Below are 19,694 nucleotides of genomic sequence, written 5' to 3' on the forward strand. Positions count from 1 at the left end.
CCTCATAAATACCTAGCACACACTATATAGTGAGTTAAGCCCTAGACCTTCTCATTTGAAGTCAAGACAAGAGGGACAGAATGTGCAAAAGGCATGGTCTTATGGGGAAGGTTCTGTCCCTCTACAACAGAACATCGTGGAGGAAATAGAGTAGTCAGCGCAACAGAGCAGAGCAGTGCTCGCTCGGTGCCATCACTCACAAATGATGGGGACACTTCTGTAGCACCTGCCCAGAGGACCAAAGAGAAACCCAAAGCATCACGTTCAGACACTCTGCACACGACGTCGTCGGAATGGGTGGTTCCACATCTCCTTCTGAATTAGACAGAAGTAGAGAATCATGTGGAGACTCAGGGGTCACAGAGCTGGGATGTGGCACTCCCCACACTTGCTGCTTCTGCAAACACAGAAGCAGTAAGTCTCTTCCCTCAGCTCACTCTGAACTAAGACATCCATTGCTAAGTAAGATGGAACATTCCTTTTTGTTGTACAAATAGTAAATAAAAATAGGGAGAGATCTTAACGTTGGATTTTTAAAATGTTTATAGTTATAAAGGAGTAATTAATATTCATGTATTAACATGACAGTTGTTATTAAGTACAAAAAAAATTAAGATCTGCAAAACAGCATGTGTTGTATGGTCTCATCTTGGCATGAAAAGAAAAATATTAAAGACTATACCTCACAAAAGTAGTCCTGTTGTGGGGCTGCAAGAGTTATATATCAATGTTTCACCTCAAAAGCTTGTATGTTCAAATGCTGTACTTATAGTTAATTTTCTTTTTTAAAGGTGTCCATTCATGTATAATGATTCAAAAGACTTGAATGCTGCTTCCTATTGTGTGTGAGAGCAGGTTGTCATGGAGTTATCTCCAGGTGGAGGACTCACTGAAGTGATCTTCCTAGACCCAGGTCACAGTGCTCACTGCAGGCAGCTCAGCCTAACGGCACTCCCAAGCATGGTGCAAGAAACTTCGATTACTAGCAGCACTGAGATGTTCAGCTATGAGATTCTGGAATACACAGAGCTGGCTCCAAGCAGGAGACTAATACTGTCTAAAACACCCACTAAAGTCTCCCACAGTCCTGTAGCCTTGACCCCTAAAGCACTGTCTCCTCTCTGGCGATTCCTAAAGGAAAACCCTACCCTCAGAGCTAGGCCAGCAGTGCTCTGCCATCCTCAGGGAAGCACTGAATGTCCTAATGGCATCACCACATCAACTCAGATCCTTCCCTATCAACAGCAAACAGCAAGCCCCAGGACTAGCTTAAAAATTAGTTTATTTTCCATGAACTGCTAAATGCCACTGGTGCTTTAAAGAGACAGGCTTCGAAAACAGTGCAGATATCTTGGCAGTTAGAGAATGTTGGGCCTGGAGAGTACTCGACTATGGAAAGGAGCAGCTGGAGGTGAGAGGAACCCTGCTCACCAGGAAGCTTCTTCACACAGTGGCAGGCAGACAAGCCAGAGGTGCTGGCTCTTCAGGCTTGACGCCAACCTTTGCATAACTCATTAAAATGTATAGGGTCCTTTTAGATACACCTGAAATCTATCTAATAAAATCAAAGGGTTTTCTTTCCTGTTTTACACGCCCATGTACACACAGGAAACATAGTTCAGATGTGGAAGTGAACTGGAGAAACAGTACAGCCCAGGATCAAGTCAGCCACCAACTAACTCTGAGCCTCCATTTCCTCATCTTTCAAACAAGTTCATAATTTGAGAGGGTATAGTAGGGGAAAAAACTGTGATAATAAATGAAAAAGCCTTTTATATGTCCTAAAAGGTGTCATGATACTTACTGAAAACAAAAGATGTATTCTCTTAGCTGATCTGTATCTGTTGATGGAATACATTAATAAGCTGTGTGGGCTAGGAACCGAGGGATTCTGGAAGGACATCCATGCAATAGAAAGACTGATAAACTTGTTCCAGCTGCCTGCAGTACTGCCCTCTCAAGACAAAAGAGATCTTTTCCCATTATAAACAAGTGGCTTGTTAAGTCTTCTTGTAACTGAATCTCTACAATACTGACTGCATTTATCTACACCCAACAACAACACATTAGCAGGGCCAGAGGAGCTGTTTCAGAAGTTAAAAGCACTAGCTGCTCTTCCCATGACCTGGGTTTGAGTCCCAGCACCCACACAGTTGCTCACAATCTTCATTACTCCAACTCCGGGGATCCGACACCTTTTTCTGACTTGAGGGCAGCAGGCATGCACATGGTACAGAAAACATGCAGACAAAACCTAAAGACACATACAAAAATTATAATATTTAAAGAGCCAGTCATCTGATACTCCAGAAACTATTTCCACAGGACAGAGATAGAGACAACCAAGAAGATAGTGGAGAAAGAACAGAGGTATCTAAATACATTTTGGGCATGCCTTTCCCTTGAAATCTATGGTAACATCTCAACTCTTCCTCACTCTTTAATCCAGCTTAATTTGGGTAGTTCCTGTATTTCTGCTTCTGGACAAAAAATGCAACCATGTATTTCTAAGTCATCAGTGAAAGTAACACAGCATCATTCCTAAAAATGTACTTCTAAAGCCTCAACATATGGCCAGAAAACAGGTCTTTCTCTACTCCCCACTAGGAGACCACTGCCTCCTAACCTAGCAGGCAGATCCCCAACTGCCCAGATCACATTCCCACCCCCAGTCGATCTACTGAGAAATGATCAACAAGTGCTTCCCAGATTTGAGGAAAGAGATTACTCAACCTGTCAGTTTTCTATTGCATAACAGTGCTATTTTGGGAGTTAGATAAGCACATAATCCAGAAAAGTTAGGCTCCTGTTAAAAAAGCATAAACACCGAGCAGCATAAGATGCAGAGAAGACTTTGCTGGGAGAAGTGCTTCCTATCACAGGAGTGGTAAAGAGGACGTGTGGTCCTCTTCATTCCTTGTGGAAACGTGCAAGCTAACGGGTGGGTGAGAAGGCAGCGACTAGAACAGGTGTTGCTTTAGACAGACAAGGCAGGTGAGACCAACAGTATCCTGGACAACAAAAAGGGATGTCTTCATGTCTGTCAAAGTCACACCATCTCCAGTAGTATCTAAAGACATGTTAGCTGGGTTTGATGGTTAATGCATATATCCTCAGAATCTCAGCACTTGACAGCCTGAGACAGGGAGTAGTGTGGCTACATAGTTCCGGGTCATCTCCCTGAGACCAAAACAAAATGACACATATTTCCTTTTTTTCAGAGCTGAGGACCAAACCTGCTTGCTAGGCAAGCGCTCGACTACTGAGCTAAATCCCCAACCCCCACATATTTCTTTCAAATGACCTAATTCTTGTGAGATTTACAACTCGATTATCTAATTTTCCCTAACTGCCAAACTGCTAACCCCCCAAATATTCAGCTGGTCTAGGTTAAACAAGGGCTTAACTGTGCCAGATTTGATTTCCAAGTAGATCCACAGTCAGTGAGAGGCTTTTCATGAAGTTCAAAAGAAAAGGAGACTAAAGGCAGTCGCAGAATACAGAATTATTTACAGATAAAGAAGACAGTTAGCACAAGTAACCTTTACTCTAGGTTTGAGGCCTGCTAGAATCAGTCAAATCCTGGAGAACAGGCCAGTCTTTCTCCTCAACAACTGGCCAGGGTAGCTGATACAAGTACTGGAATCCAACAAGAACACCTAAAAGGTGGCTGGCTACCAGAACAGTGGTCCTGGCTCTCAAGAGACTCTTGCATCCTGGTAGACACTGGGTAATGATCTGGAAACAGGAAGACTGACAAACGGCTTCTGAGGGCACAGAGCTCAAGAAAGGGAAGGGTGAGATTGAAGGGCAGCTGGCCAATAGACCACTGTGCGGTCCTGTAAAGGATAAGAGAGTGAGGCACTTGCTCTTCACTTTTTCTGCTTAGTCAGGAAAAGAAATCCACTATAAACACACGCCTCTTCAGAAAATTTAATACTCAGAGTTGGCCAAGAATTTCTATGTAAGATTGTGCTCACTAGTTTGCAATGCTAGGGATCAAAGGAAGACTTAGCACGTACCAGGCAAACATTCTACCACACAGCCACATTTCTAGGACTGTTTTTAAAAAAATGGTATCACCTCAGCCATGCCTATGTGCTACACCCTGCCACTGAGGTGATGATGTGACGGAACAAGAAGTTGCACCTAGCCGGACAGTGGTGGTACACACCTTTAGTCCCAGCACTCAGGAGGCAGAGGCAGGTGGATCTCTGTGGGTTCGAGGCCAGCCTGGTGTACACAGTGAGTTCCAGGACAGCCAAGGCTACAAAGAGAAACCCTGTCTTGAAAAAGCAAACAAACAACTCCCATTCCCCCCCTACCCCCATCCCCCCCCCAAAAAAGAAGCTGTGCCTTCATGGAAAGCATTTTGGGTGCTGGCATTTTACTCAAATAACATTACACATGGAGGAGGCATCACATCAACACAACATGCACCAAGCGATGGGCTAGCAAATGGGATGGTGGAAGTGAGAGCCTTGCAGAGGAGGATCAGGATGTGACATTTAACTACAGAGGTGATTGTTCTAGATATCCACCAAGACATAACAAAAACAAAGTACATATACAATAGTGAGACTGTACTTGGTCATAAATAAAATTTATCAGGAAAATGGATGGAATATAGTTTTAAACAAGGTAGCATTGTCACAGAAAGACAAATACTGCATAATCTCACACATATGCATATCCTAGCTTCTGGGGTGTGTGTGGTGTAGTGTGGTGTGTAGTGTGTGTGTGTGTAATTGTGGGCTGAGACTAGAAAACTAGAAAGGAGCTCATAGGGTAGGGCAAAAAGAGGCTTTAGGAAAAGGAATGGCAGGTGGCCAAACATGATAAATGTGGAAAGAAGAAAGGTTCAAGTGGGAAAGAACAGGAACATGGGAAAGGGAAGAGAAAGAAAAAATAAATATTTATGAAAATGCTGTAAGAGGGTTGAGCATGGTGGTGTACACCTTTAGTCCTAAAACTTGGGAGACAGAAGCAGGCAGATCTCTACATTTACCACCAACCGGGTCTAATAGTGAATTCCCAACCAGCCAAGGGCTATGTAGTAAGAGCCTGTCTGAAAAAGAAAAGAAAATGCTAAGGAAGCCTATTACTTTGTATGCTAATTTAAATTTCAGAGGCAAAAGACAAGGTGCCTATTAACAGGAAAAAAAATATTCAAATGGGAACAATAAAGGGATATGTCTGGTTGTGAAATTTGAGGAGGCTCATGACTATGGAGCAACCATGGCCTGAGTCTATTTTTTAGCGCCTATTACATGCTAGACATCACACTAAGTACTTTAAAAGCAAGTTCTAAAAATTACTCCCAGAAACCTATGAAGTACGATACTCAAACATTTTCAAAATGAAATAAGCTTCAAAGAAATGTGCTCAAAATCATATAGCAAGTTGTGGAACCTTAATTCAATTCAAGACAGCATGAAGTTATAGATCCACAGTATCCAGATCACGTGGAGATTCACATGCCAAGGCAACAGATTAAATTTTATTTTAAATGCAGTGGAAAGCAAGAAAAGGGTTTTAAGCAACAGACTGACATGGAGCTTGCTTACTTTTTTAGAGGTGAAAAGCAGGGGTGGTCATGTCTGCAAAAAAGAAGGATTACACATGACTACATAGAGCTAGTGGTGACCTGTTAAGCAGACAGATTCAAGACAGGCTTTCGTGTTGGACTGAATTAGACTGGCTGCTGGTGGTGACTTAGATGCTAGGCATGAGAGAAAAAAGCAAAGTCCAAGACAACTCCCTGATTTTTGACTTCAGTAACCAGTGGGTCATGACAGATGATACAGAAGTGGTCTGTAGGAATAGACTGTGAAATAAGGGCTAGATCCACTGAATTCTTAAATCTGCTATGTGAGGATACAACTGTGCACAAAAAATACACAATACTCCCTCAGAGTCTACACCTGAGGGGATCAGACAATCAGTAAGTTATTAAATGGTGATACAACAATAAAGCACATTAAGTAGGAATGAGGTTATTAGTTGAAGGGTCCAAAAGAATCTTCAATTTATAAGCAGAGGTCTGAAGGAAACAGGAGGCAGCCGCAAAGATTACTACAAAAGTTCTTGGCAGTCTGTGTGTAACTGCAAAGGCTCTGAGATGGAACTGTGCTTGTACTGTCAAAGAAGCCAAGAAGGTATAGCTTAACAGGTAAGAGAAAATAATTAGAGGTTAGTTCAAGGCAATTATATGCAGGACTTTGGCTCAAGATTGCAGTTTTCACTTTGAGTAAAACAAAACCAACAGAAGATCTGAACAGAAGAATGGAGTGGCATTACTCCTGTTATATGTAAATCACACTACCAAGAAGGGTTCAGGAAGCAACAATCCTCCAGTGGGTTAGACTGTATAATGATGAAAAGCTCAGACTGAGGACAGGCTTTGAACACTCAAAATTTGTTGATGGATTAGATATGGTGCCTTACTGAGAATTGGAAGGATTTTTTTTTCTTTTTTGACCTGAATAAAGGAAGGATGGTATTGCAATTTACTGTACTGAGATGTGAACAAGATTTATGTAAAATTAGGAATTCAGATTGTCATGTTAAAATAGAGATAACTAAGCTGGGCGGTGGTGGTACACGCCTTTAATCCTAGCACTTGGGAGGCAGAGCCAGGAGGATCTCTGTGAGTTCAAGGCCAGCCTGGTCTGCAGAGCAAGAGCCAGGACAGGCACCAAAGCTACACAGAGAAACCCTGTCTCCAAAAAGAAAAAAACAAAAACAAAAAAACAAAAAATAGAAGTAACTATTACAAACTTAAAAACAGGTGAGGAAGAGGGAAAAATCAAATACAGATGTCGGCACACTGTGTTCTGGAATTTAGAGGTCTGGGTTGGAGATCTAAGACTGGCCATCTTCAGCATCTATAGATGGTATTAAAATTACAAGAATAAATCTAGGAAAGTGTAGATGCTAAATACTTGATAAGGTTCAACAACTAGACATTCCCATGTTTCCTTATAACAGAACTGGTTTAATTTTTAAAGCTAACACTTAGGACAGCAGTCCATAGTCTAAAATCATCAAGCTCATCCATAAAACACAGCAGTGAACTAAAAAGATTTTGTTACACCAATTATCTTCAGAAGAAAAAGAAAGGATCCCCATCCATGATCACAGGAATACTGGGAACTCAAAACATGCCCCAATCTACATGGTATATAGTTTAGCAGCTAAATGCATAGGTATATGGATCCAGGATGTTCTGTGTGACCCCAGGGCAAGGCTCTTACTATATGTACAAGTCTCCTCAGTAGTCAGTTGGGGATAACTTGTGTGGTTGCTGTGAAGGAATAAATTCTTCAACTTTAATGTTAAGAAAAATTACCTGTCTTATTCGGACATAGGGGCACATACCTTTAATCTCAGCACTTGGGAGGCAGAGGCAGGCAGATCGCTGCGAGTTAGGCTGGTCTATATTAGTGAGTTCCAGAACAGCCAAAGCTACATAGTGAGACACTCCCGAAAACAAACAAACCAAACAAAAATTCTGTTTTACTATCATTGAAACTCATTGCTGAAACAAAAGTTAGCAGATAAAACTCTTCAGCTAAGCATTCATTTTTCAATTATCTTAATTCAGAAAAAGACAAAACATGTTACTAAACTCTTTTAAAGGCCTGCAACTCAAAACACATTCCCAAATCCCCAGTGACATAAAATCATCTTTAAGGTTTAGATGAGGCAACCTCCTAGTCCTCGTTCACACATTAGAGCTAGCTGACAAGGTCCATCTGTGACCAGACAACCAGGACCCACTCCCTCCTAACCAATTAAGTTCTCTACCGGTCCCTTCCATAGAAAAGTATAGACGTCTGAACACCGGGAAAGGTTAAACGAAGCTTCTGAATGGGAGTACAGAAAAGAACTAGGATTCCTCTACATAGCAGCAGAGACTTCTCTATTTCCTTTTCCCTAGTACCCAAGAGGGTCATGGAAAAACTCTCTGGTGGGTGATGCAGAACAGAGAGCTTCGCTCACCTGGCTCCCACCCCCACCCTACCCAGTGGCAACAAAGCGCCGGCGCAGAACAGCCACATTCTCTCCTTCCACAATCGCCGGACTCTAGGGCCGGGGCTGGGGTGTCCAGGCTCCAGCCTCTGGTCGCTGAAGCAGAGGAAACAGAGAGGCAGAAACAATAGGGCTGTGGCGGCCGCCGTACCTCTCCCTGTCGCGGCCGTCGAAATAGACGAAATCACCGCTCTGGACGCACTTGGCGCACGTCAACCGCCGGCGAGTGGTGTTACACAGCGGACACCGCTCGACCGCCACGTACAACCCCTCGGCGTCGTCCACCGAGTCCACCAGGTCCCGAGCTAGCGCCCGCGGCCCGAAGCCAGGAGCCTCGGGCGTCCAGGATCCCTTCCCACTGGGAAACGCCATGATGGTCTGAGTGCAGGGCCAGTCACGTGGGATTTTGTTTTCATCCAGGTGCATCCTGGGCTCGGGGGCGGGGCCTAGGAGCCGGGGCGGAGTCTAGAGGCTGGGGCGGGGGGTCTAGAGGGCAGGGGCGGGCCCAGGGGCCCAGGGACCGGACCCGGAGGCCGATTGTCGGGGACGCGCCATCTCCGGGTCTTCCTCCGTGCCCTCCGAGGCGGCTGCGCAGTTCGGCCCCCTGAGTGGAGCTGTGCAAGCCCAGTACATTAGGCAAAGTATAGTAATGGATGTTCCAAGCATGCCCTGTGAAAGGCGCGGGAACACAAGAAGGGAATTCATTTCATTCACTATGATTACTTTAGGTTTTTGGCTAAAACTGCAAGGAGCAAAGTTGAGAGAGAGTTGGATCTTGGAACTAGCTGAAGTTTGACTCACCTTTCCTCCTTAATAGCTGCGGGATTTGAAGAAAATCCCTTAACACCTCTGCCTGACTTTGTCCGGGCTCGTGGATATAATTGCTGTACCTCCATAACCCCGGAGGGTTCATCAAAAGCCTCTCATAGCAGCCGAACACTTTACATATCAGTGAAAACCAAACTGAAGATGCAAATCAAAGCTGTATATTTTTAAAAACTGGTTTTAGTAGATAATGTCTTCTGTGTAGCCCCCACTTCCCTGGAGTCCCAATCCTGCTGTGGCAGCCTCCTGAGCGAAGGGATTACAGGCATGTAACATCAGTGCAGCCAGGAAACTGTATTCTAATGGGTCTTGTCATTCCCTACCCCCTGGGCCATGCTCTAACAGAATTTGAGCTCATTAGTTGGGATTGACTCCGAGTTTCTTCAGAGAGAGGAGGTTTCTATCAGTGTTGGGTGTGCCTCTGAACCAGAGGGGAACAGAGCAGTGAGGCTGTAGGTCCAGGTGGACCGAGGATTTCAAGGATGGCTTCAGCAGGCTGTCCACTGAGGAGGAAAGCTCTGGATTCTCTCCAGCTGGGCTTTCTCCCCCAGCTCACACATCCCAGCACTCAGAGCTGCCTCCTGAGCACCAGTGATGTTTTCCTCACACTCCACTGTGGGACTGAAATCTACCTAGAGCCTGAATCGCATGAGTCCCCATGCTGGTCATCAAATGTTGCTGACAACAACCTAGCTAGATCTTTGGTCTGAACTCTTCAGCCCTTCTTCAGGGTCTGTTTAAATACAACTAGGTAGGATTTAAAAAGTAGTTAAAATAAAATAAAATAAAATCCCTTATATCGTTTTCTAACTAGCCTTCCCTAAACTTGAATGGTTCCTGAAAGTTTAAGACTTTAAAATAAACACTTTCATATGGTCATTTCAAGGTTTGGGATATTTCATTGGCTCTCCCATGGTGACCTTCACAATATATGTTACCAAATGGTTGGCATGCTACCTCTTTTATATTTCAAAAGGAAAAATATTATATATTATTTCTACTGAGAGCTGTGCTATTGCAGATAGCACCAAGATATGCAGTTACTTGGAATTTCTGTATTACTGTCTTCAGAGAACACTTTTTAATGCATTAGATGTTTAAAATAAAGCATTGATTTAATGCCTCAATCTTTCAAGGCCTGAAATATTTCAAATTCTGAAATAAGTTTCTTTGCTCTTTTTTTAAATATAACACATGTGTTGTTTGCGTTTACCTACCTGGCCCACAGTCAGGACAAATCTCTCTCACCCGCCAGGCCCACAGATGCTCAGAACCAACCAAGTAAACACACAGAAACTTATATTGTTTACAAACTGTATGGCTGTGGCAGGCTTCTTGTTATCTAGTTCTTCTATCTTAAGTTAACCCATTTCTATTAATCTATACTTTGCCACTTGGCTTGTGGCTTACCAGTGTCTTTACCAGCCTTTCACCTCCCAGAATTCTCTTCTCTCTTGTCCCGCCTATACTTCCTGCCTGGCCACTGGCCAATCAGAATTTTATTTATTTTAACCAATCAGAGCAACACATTTGACATACAAAACATCCCACAGCACACATGAATCATTTTGAGCAAGAAATTTCCATTTCTTCAGTTTGATTGTTCATATAGAATCACACATGTGCTTTGGACTACACAGCAGACCCTGTTTCAAAAACATGGTACAACCCCCCCCCACACACACAATCCCATTAGCATAATGGCAGAAAATAACAGACGCTGGTGGCCGATAGAAAACATGGGTGAGTACTACTGGAATGTGCAGAAGAAACCCACTCTTTCTGTGCTGTGCACATATCCAAACCACAATGATTCAAGGAGTCCAGTGATATATCCAAGCTTTCTTAAAACCTTTTAGAATAGTACACAGGTTTTCAAGTGCTTCTTAGATCTCAGGACGATCTTTGGCACCTATAAGGAAACCTCCAAGAACAGTGCCAACATTTTCTTAATGCTAAAAGATGGTGTCATGTTCAATTACTGTTGTTTTTTGTTTTTGGAGATGGTCTAGCTGAGGAGCCCAGGGTGGACACAGACTAGATGCATGTGTGTCTGCCTCCCTGGTGATGGGATTCTGAGGATGTGCCACCATGCCCAGTGGGTGAGGAGAAATTGGTATCACCTTTCATAAGGGGGCTTGTTCTCCGTCTGACAAAGAGAGAACACCGGCTCTCCTACCAGCTTTATGGTGAAAGAGCCAACATCAGGCCAGGGCTTCCTCAGCAGGAGATCCAGGAAACAGGAATCTTTGCAGAGGTACTTTCTGAGCAAATCCAGAAATGTCCCATCTAGAAAGTTCTACCCTCTTATCTGCAAAGAGAAAAGCTCACAATAAGGTCCCTAGGCTTCTGACATCTTGTCATGACTGCAGAGGTTTGTTTGGTTTTGTTGTGGTCGGCGTCTTTTTATTCTGATAGTCCAGTTAATACTTCATCTTCATACCTTTTTGGCTAAATGTGAGGGCTGTTGTCATGGGCTCTCAAAACATCATTACAACCACAGTACACCTCTGTGCGTCAAAGCCAGCTGGATTTACTGGGATCTAACACCAGCCTATTTGGAAGGCTGGGCTGGGTATGAAAATAATTTGGGGGCTGGAGAGATGGTTCAGAGGTCAAGAGCACTGGCTGCTCTTCCAGAGGTCCTGAGTTCAATTGCCAGCAACCACATGGTGGCTCACAACCATCTATAATGAGATCTGGTGCCCTCTTCTGGTGTGCAGACATACATACAGGCAGAACATTGCATACATATTAAATTAAATAAATCTTGAAAAAAAAGAAGTAGTCTGTAGTAGAAGACTACTAAAAGTAGTCTTTAAAAAAAAACTGAAATAGGATGGGGAAAACCAAACTGCATCTAGGTCTAGTCTCCCTACATTAACAAAAATTATAATTCTTATAATAATTACAGCTTTTTTTGTTTTTTGTTTTTTGTTTTTCAAGACAAGGTTTCTCTGTGTAGCTTTGTGCCTTTCCTGGAACTCACTTGGTAGCCCAGGCTGGCCTCGAACTCACAGAGATCCGCCTGCCTCTGCCTCCCGAGTGCTGGAATTAAAGGTGTGCGCCGCCACCACCTGGCCTTTACAGCTATTTTTAAAGTAACAGCTAAAATTAGAGTGCCTATTATGTTTCAGATCCAATGCTAAGAACTTTTTAGGTTTTCTCTCATTTATGCTCATAATGAGACTAACAAGTTCATTGTTGTCTTTATTTAACACCTAAGAAATTAAGTGTTTCGCTTCCAGCATTACCAGAACTCGGTAAAAATAGAACATAAAACCGCTGTTGGTTACACTGATATCCTTAATTTTTCTCTTACAAAATCCTTTGAAAAATAGGAGTGACTAGAGTTAAAGGGCCGAGGATGCAGCTCTGTTGGTAGAGTGCTTGCCTAGCACACATGAAGCCCTTGGTTCGATTCTCAGCACAGAATAAACCTGGCTTGGGGGTGTGCACCTGTAATCCCAGAACTCTGGAGATGGAGACAGGAAAATAGAAAGTTCAATGTCATCCTTGGCTGCATAGAAAGTTAGAAGACAGTTTGGAATACATGAGACCCAATCAAAGCAAAAATAGGACTCTGATGTGGCACATGCCTATAAATCCCAGCACTTGGAAGACTGAGGCAGGAGGATTCCAAATTTAAGAACACCCTAAGATACATAGCTAGGTCCTATTTCAATACAAAATCATAAACCCATCACAGAGAAGAACAGTGTGTTATTATGCAGGCTATTGTCAAGATTCAGGAACGTATCAAGCCACCTAAAATATAAAAACAGTATACACAATGACAGGCGCACTGAAGATGAGGGGAATTTGTTTCATCAAGTTCTTGCCTTCACAGTCCTTCTCAGTGTGGTCCCAGGACAGCTCATTGGTAAATGGTGCTAAGGCACTTGAGACCAGCCAGCCCATCACATTGACATGGCATTAAAGACATGCTTCTCCAACTCTCCTTTCCCCATTAAGCTGGTAAAGAAACTGGAGTGGGAGTTGGGGATTTAGTTCAGTGGTAGAGTGCCTGCCTACAAGCACAAGGCCCTGGGTTTGATCCTCAGGGGTGGGGAGAAAGAAAGAAACTGGAGTGGGTCCCATGCAAGAATGCAAAACAACCTCTTGTGGGGGCAGGCCACTCCAAAGGGTCACGGATCAATTTAAGTTCCAACAAGCGATTGCAATTTGAACTACTAACACTGAAAGAACCCTGAGTCACCACAACAGAGCTGATAAGTCCTAATTAAGACTTTTGAGGTGCATACTAAAATGTATCACCTTCACCTGGTATTCATTCAACTCTATGTGTGTGTATGTGTACAAATTATATATATATATATACATATATATAGTCACTCCATAATCCAGGCAAACAGTCTCATAATTCTACCCTGCCTCTTGAGTGCTGGGATTACAGGTGAACACACCACCAATTTTGCTTGCTTTGCTTGTTTTGTTTTGTTTGAGACACTCTGGGTTTTTGTTTGTTTGTTTGTTTGTTTGTTTGTTTTGTTTTGACACCCACTATGTCACCCTGGCTGGCTTACAGTTCCCTATGTAGCCCAGGCTGGTCTTGGCTTTGAACTCACAGAAATCCACCTACTTCTGCTTTCCAAGATTTAGGATTAAAGGCATGTACCACCATGCCCATCAATTTTGTTATTTTATTCTTATCCTGAATTTTTTGTTAGTTTGTTTTTCGAGACAGGGTTTCTCTGTAGCTTTGGAGGCTGGCCTGGAACTCACAGAGATCTACCTGCCTCTGCCTCCCGAGTGCTGGGATTAAAGGTGTGTGCCACCACTACCCCACCACCCCCAACCCCTGGCCCTGAATTTGTTATAAAAAAATGTTAAGGGCCGGGTAGTGGTGGTGCACACCTTTAATCCCAGCAATTGGGAGACAGAACCAGGAGAATCTCTGTGAGTTCCAGGCCAGCCTAGTCTACAGAACAAGTTCCAGGACAGAAACAAAGTTATACAGAGAAACCCTGTCTCAACAACAAAAAAAAAAAGTACCTTAAGCACCAAGCCAGAGCTTGTGTGTTGAATACAAATCCAGACAGATCCTATACATACTCTACCACAAAAAGAGAAGTGAGGAGCTGAAGATGATAGATAATAAAATATGCATAAAATGATCCTCTTTCCAATAAGAATTCTAGCTCACCACCGTATTTCTTTACTTTTCCTTTTGCCGGGAGGTGTTGAGAGGTGGTCTCATTATGTAGCCCTGGCTTGCCTAGAACTCACTGTGTAAAGCAGGTTGGCCTCAAACTCACACAGGTGTACCTGCCTCTGCCAGATGCTGGGATTAAGGAAAGTGTGCATGCTGCTGCCCCGCCTCACCACTGCATTTCTTTGTTGTTGTTGTTGTTGTTGTTGTTGTTGTTGTTGTTTTTGGTTTTGTTTTTGTTTTGTTTTGTTTTTCGAGACAGGGTTTTTCTGTGTAGCTTTGTGCCTTTCCTGGGACTCACTTGGTAGCCCAGGGTGGCCTCGAACTCACAGAGATCCGCCTGGCTCTGCCTCCCGAGTGCTGGGATTAAAGGCGTACGCTGCCGCTGCCGCTGCCGCTGCCGCTGCTGCCACCACTGCATTTCTATCCACACTCTAGCCGGGGATTGCACGACGTAAGAGGGGAAGCTATTCCGGAACAAGTCACACTAAATTCAGGTGTCAGCAAAAGCAAGTCCTTGATGCGCACTGTCTCCCCTACTATCGTGATCTTCATTTGAATCCACACATCTTCCACCACTGAATCCAAGCAGCTGTTTTCCAAAAGGAGCCAGGTGTGACTCATCATTGTACCTCTAACACAGAGCTGAGCCTGTTTTCTTCTCTGAAGTACAAAACCCTGGCAAGCCATTAAATGTTGATTGGATTAACAAATCTAAATCCTATAAGCCAACAAGCCAATGAACACGCTTGCTTGCCCTTGGGGAGACACAGGGAACAGATTTTATTAAGCTTTGGGCAAGCTGGGTTTTTTGGATAAAAGAAACTAAATGGGAAAACAGACAAGTGTCAGCATTTAGGAAGAAAGTATTTCCAACAAGGCGTGGTGACACAGACCTGTAATCCCAGCACTTGGGAGGCTGAGGCAGAATTCCAAGTTCAAGTCTAGCCTGGGCTAATTAGTGAGACCTTGTCTAAAAAAAAATTTTTTTTTTTACAGCTATGATGACAATTCAAGAAAGCTAGTATTCTATTGGGCTGAAAGGAGGAATCATGAGAAAACTATTTGTGAATGACAAGGAAAAATCTAGTTTTAGGATGTTCGATCATTGCTTTTTCAACACTGAGAATAAATATTTTTATAACTTCAAAATAAAAAAGTGAGGTAGTTACCTTCTGAGTTAACAAAGCTTTTAAATAATTTGTTTTTTAGAGAATGAGAAAAAGTATTGTATGAGAGAAGAATAAATAAAAAGGAAAAAGAGGAAATGGGCCAATGTCCTAATCATACAATGGGAAATAAACCTGAGGATGTAGTGGTTGAAAGGGCTCTGAGAAATCCCACCTTTGGGTCATGTTCTGTGTTTTGGCTTTCAGAGCTATTTTCCTCACATCCAATTTACAGGCCAGATTTGCAGTGGAAATCACTCGAACAAACAAGTCAACTCAGAAAATTATAACACCATAAATAATTTCAACATCAATTTCTTAACATATTTCATAGACTTTGCCTTAGCAACTTGCTAGGGGGAGAATTCTCAGTGTGAAATGTTAAGTAACATGGTCCAGAGTAACTGTAAACCTCACTGTGCTAAAACAACATTTTTTTTTAACATTTCACAACTAAAGTTAAATTTTAAAACATAAAAACACTGTCTTGAAACAGAAACCAAAATCCAAAGGAGTTTGCAAATCAAACTCAATTTTATATCTTTTGTGTTTACCCAGCCATAAGTACCAATTTTAACAACTTCAGCACTCTGGTATAAGCAACACAAGCCTTCAAAAATGTGTTTGTTAATCTTGAACTTCCTTTTAGGGGACCAAGAATTGATGCTTCCTTTTATTATAGGTAAGCAGACTGTCATTAGTTATAATCCATTAAGAACGTCCAAAGAATGAGGCAATTTGAATCCTCCTCTCTATACCATTATCTGAAATTAGTTGTCCTGTTTAAAACACAAGCTGTTCCCCCAGAAGCATCCCTCACTTTAAAAACAGGTACACTCACTGTAGTTGAGGCACAGTTCCAGAACATAGTGAAACAGGGTTCCTTGGTGTCATGGCACTATGGATGTCACAGAGCGAGTCAGAGGAGCTTCGATGGATCCAGCCCTGTGCAGATTGCAAAGGCCATTATCAGGTACGGGCAGCACAGCCAGGTAGGGCCAGTCTGGTGAGCTGATGAGCCAGGAGAGATGCAGATGGCTGGCTGCACAGGGCGGCAGAGACTGGCAGTGATGAGCAGTGAGAAAAGATTGGGTTTTTCTCTCTCTCTCTCTCTTCATTTCTTCTTTTCCTTTTCTTTTCTCCCGTCCTTCCTCCCTGCTCCTTTTCTTCTCTCCTCATGTAGCTCAGGCTAGCCTCCAATAGTGCATCCTCCACCCCCTGAGTGCTGGGACTACAGGGTTCACCACCATACCCAGATTCTCAGGTGATGTATTTCTTATTATACTTACTATGTTTGTGGGAGTGTCCATGGACCTGTGCACACTACAGAGCACATGTGATGGCCAAAGGACAATTTCTGAGAGTGTTTTCTCTCTTTCCAGCATGTGGAAATAACTCAGGGATCAAACTCAGCGTGTCAGGCTTGGTGGCAAGTGGCTCTACCCACTGAACCATCTCACCTGCCCAGATGTGATATTCTGTTACTATTTTACACCTTTACACCCCAGGTAGATTTTCACCAATAACAGAGAATTTATCTACAGCCGCATACAGAACTGTGTTGCTCCACAGTTAGGGTCCAGACGACTCAAGAAGATAATTCAAAAGCAAATATCCAGAGAAGATTTCTCTTTCTTGAAATCATTAATTCCAATGCCTTGGCTTTCCTAAGAACTTAACTGTGCTGAATGGTTCTATATGCAGATATGTTTATGTAAGATATTTCTAAATGTACTTGGAGATTTAAAATAATATCTTTCCTACTTGATCCTATCGCTTCAGAGAATAAATTTTAATTATTCATCCTTGTGTCTTTGTACCAAGTTCATTTGCTCAATAGATCTTGGTTAATGAAGCAATCTATCCTAAGAATGGAGTCTGGGAAACGTACTAGAATCAGACAGCTTTAAGCATCTTATTTTTCTAATCAGGATGAAGGGAGCCTTTTGACAAAGCTGGAATTTTATGTAATGGTGTGTGATTTAATTTAACAGTGTATGCTAAATGAGACAGCCTGCTGAGTGGCAGGCTCAGTACAAGTCTGGCAGATCAGGAACCGTTGTGTTCATAATTGCACTTGGGCTGCTGGTCCCCCAAAGGTCACAGTTGTAAGCTCCAATTCAATATATCTGGTATCTTCACACGAATAGCAAGCTGGGGCACATGGAGACACCAGAATTGTGCACGGACAGAGAAAAAGCCCTGAGAGGAGCCACAAGGATAGGAGAGAGCCACCTCAGGAGAGACCAAACCAGGACTGTGAAGCAGGAAATTTCTGTTGTTCAAACTGCCCAGTTTGTGGTATTTTATTACCGCATCCCAAACTAACTAAAACAGATTATATTTATTTTATTTAATTTATGTACTGCTCCCGTGTGTGTGTGTGTGTGTGTGTGTGTGTGTGTGTGTGTGTCTGTGTGTGTACACGTGCATGTGTGCCTGCACCTGTGGGTGTCTGAGGAGTCCAGAAGAGGGCATTAGATCCTTTGGAACTGAAATTACAGGTGATTGTTAAGTCTCCATATGGGTATTGGGAACCAGAGCCCTATCTTCTGAAAGAGCAGCAAGTACATAACAGTTGAGCCATCTCTCCAGCCTCTAAAATCGATTTATAATTATGTCAATTCTTATATGGGAGGCAGGAGGCTGGGGGGGCTCCCCAAATTCTTCTCCTAGTGAACCAAACATTTATACATCTCCCAGTTATCAAAACCCAAATCCAGGTGCTCTTGGGTTTGGCAGATGCAATTAAAATTCCAAGTCTGCTGTTAGAAAAGAGAGTATTCTGGCTAAGCCTGGCCTTTCTGCTGAGCTGCTACAGAGGAACTGGATGCTCTTTGGGAGAGATTTCAGAGTGTGAGGTGACCTTGACATGGGAAGATCCTTCACTGCTGACTTTGAAGATAGATGGGGCCTTGGTACAGGAAATCTGGGTAACTTCTAGGGCCTGAGAGTGGACCATATTTGATAGCTGGTAAAGAAATGGGACATCTCTGCTCTATGGTTACAAGGAATTAAATTTGTCCATCAATAAGGGATGATCTTTGAAGTGGCTTCTTTCTAGAGCTCCTAGAAAGACCAAGCTCTAATCTCTTTGTGTGATTGTCTAGCCCATATTAACTATGCGAAACGCTGGGGTTCTGTAGTTGTTTGAATAAGAATGGCTCCCACAGGCGCATAGATTTGGAGGCTTAGGGAGTGGCACTACTCAGAAGGATTAGGAAGGAGGCGTGGCCTTGTTGGAGAAATTCTGTCACTGGGAGTGGGCTTCAAGGGCTCAGAAGCTCAAGCCAGGTCTAGTAGCTCTCTCTTCCTGCAGCCTGTAGATCTAGATGTAGAACTCTCAGCTACTTCTCCAGCACCAGGTCTGCCTACATGCCACCATACTCCCCACCATGATGATAAAGAACTGAACCTGTAAGCTAGCCCCAATTAAATGCTTTCCTTTATAAGAGTTGCGGCGGTCATGGGGTCTCTGCACAGCAATAGGACACTGACATCTTCATTAAGGCATTTTGATATGCACATATGATAGTCTTAGATTGCGAAGTACTCCCACATCCCCCTCCCCATCTTCTTTCCTCTCCCTTGGTATCATCTCCTTCTGCTATCCTGTCATTTCTGTGTTTCCGAGGCTCCGCGCATGACAAGAAACAACTTGTGTTTCTGTGTCTGCTTTTGTTGTGCGGTTGTCTTCTCCAGGCTTGGTGTGACCACTGCCAGCTTGGCAGCTTTTCACAAGTCCTCCATGCTGCAGGTTGAACTCCCCAGGGATGTAGCTGCCCAGAAGTGGCCAAGGAGACCTCCTGGAGATGTAGCTGCCTTTGAGTCACCCACACTTCTACAAGTAACCCCAGTAAATGTATTGGTTCACTAATTTGAACATTTCCACTTGCAGAGATTCTAATGAGCCCAATCTTATGCCAGTCATATGCATCTCTTAGGCCTCTCAGTGCATTCCCTGCTTGAATAGAGATTTTACAACTAGATTATTACACTTAGCGTGATCATCTCCAGTTCTACATATAAGATTATTTTGTGCTGGGCAGTGGTGGCACACACCTTTAATCCCAGCACTCGGGAGGCAGAGCCAGGCAGATCTCTGTGAGTTCGAGGCCAACCTGGGCTACAGAATGAGTTCCAGGAGAGGCACAAAGCTACAGAGAAACCCTGTCTCGAAAAACCAAAAAGAAAAAAAAAGATTATTTTGTTCTTCTTTGTAGCCAAATGCTGCCCCATTGTATGTGTGTATGTGCGTGTGCGACAGAGAGAGAGAGAGAGAGAGAGAGAGAGAGAGAGAGAGAGAGAGAGAGAGAGAGAGAGAGATTCTCTCTATTGATTCATCACTGGCAGGCAACTAGGCTGTTTTAGTTAGTGTTCATATCACTGTAAAGAGACACCATAACCATGGCAACTCATAAAGGAAAACATTTCACTGGGGCTGCCTTAAAGTTCAGAGGTTTGGTCTGTTGTCATCATGGCAGGAAGTGTGG

The 19,694-nt window shown here is 43.2% G+C and overlaps 1 protein-coding gene across 1 annotated transcript in view; it reads right to left on the minus strand.

The window, feature by feature from the left end:
- The window catches only part of Atg14 (autophagy related 14), a 41,625-nt gene extending 33,180 nt beyond the window's left edge, over window positions 1-8,445 (minus strand). Inside the window, exon 1 of the mRNA XM_036199714.1 lies at window positions 8,186-8,445. Coding sequence (XP_036055607.1) covers window positions 8,186-8,406 — 221 coding nt within the window. The 5' untranslated portion in view covers window positions 8,407-8,445. The remainder of the gene's footprint in view (window positions 1-8,185) is intronic.
- Between the last annotated feature and the right edge of the window lie 11,249 nt (window positions 8,446-19,694).

Source organism: Onychomys torridus, chromosome 9 (assembly GCF_903995425.1).
Source record: "Onychomys torridus chromosome 9, mOncTor1.1, whole genome shotgun sequence".
In the NCBI taxonomy this organism is placed as follows: Eukaryota; Metazoa; Chordata; class Mammalia; order Rodentia; family Cricetidae; genus Onychomys; species Onychomys torridus.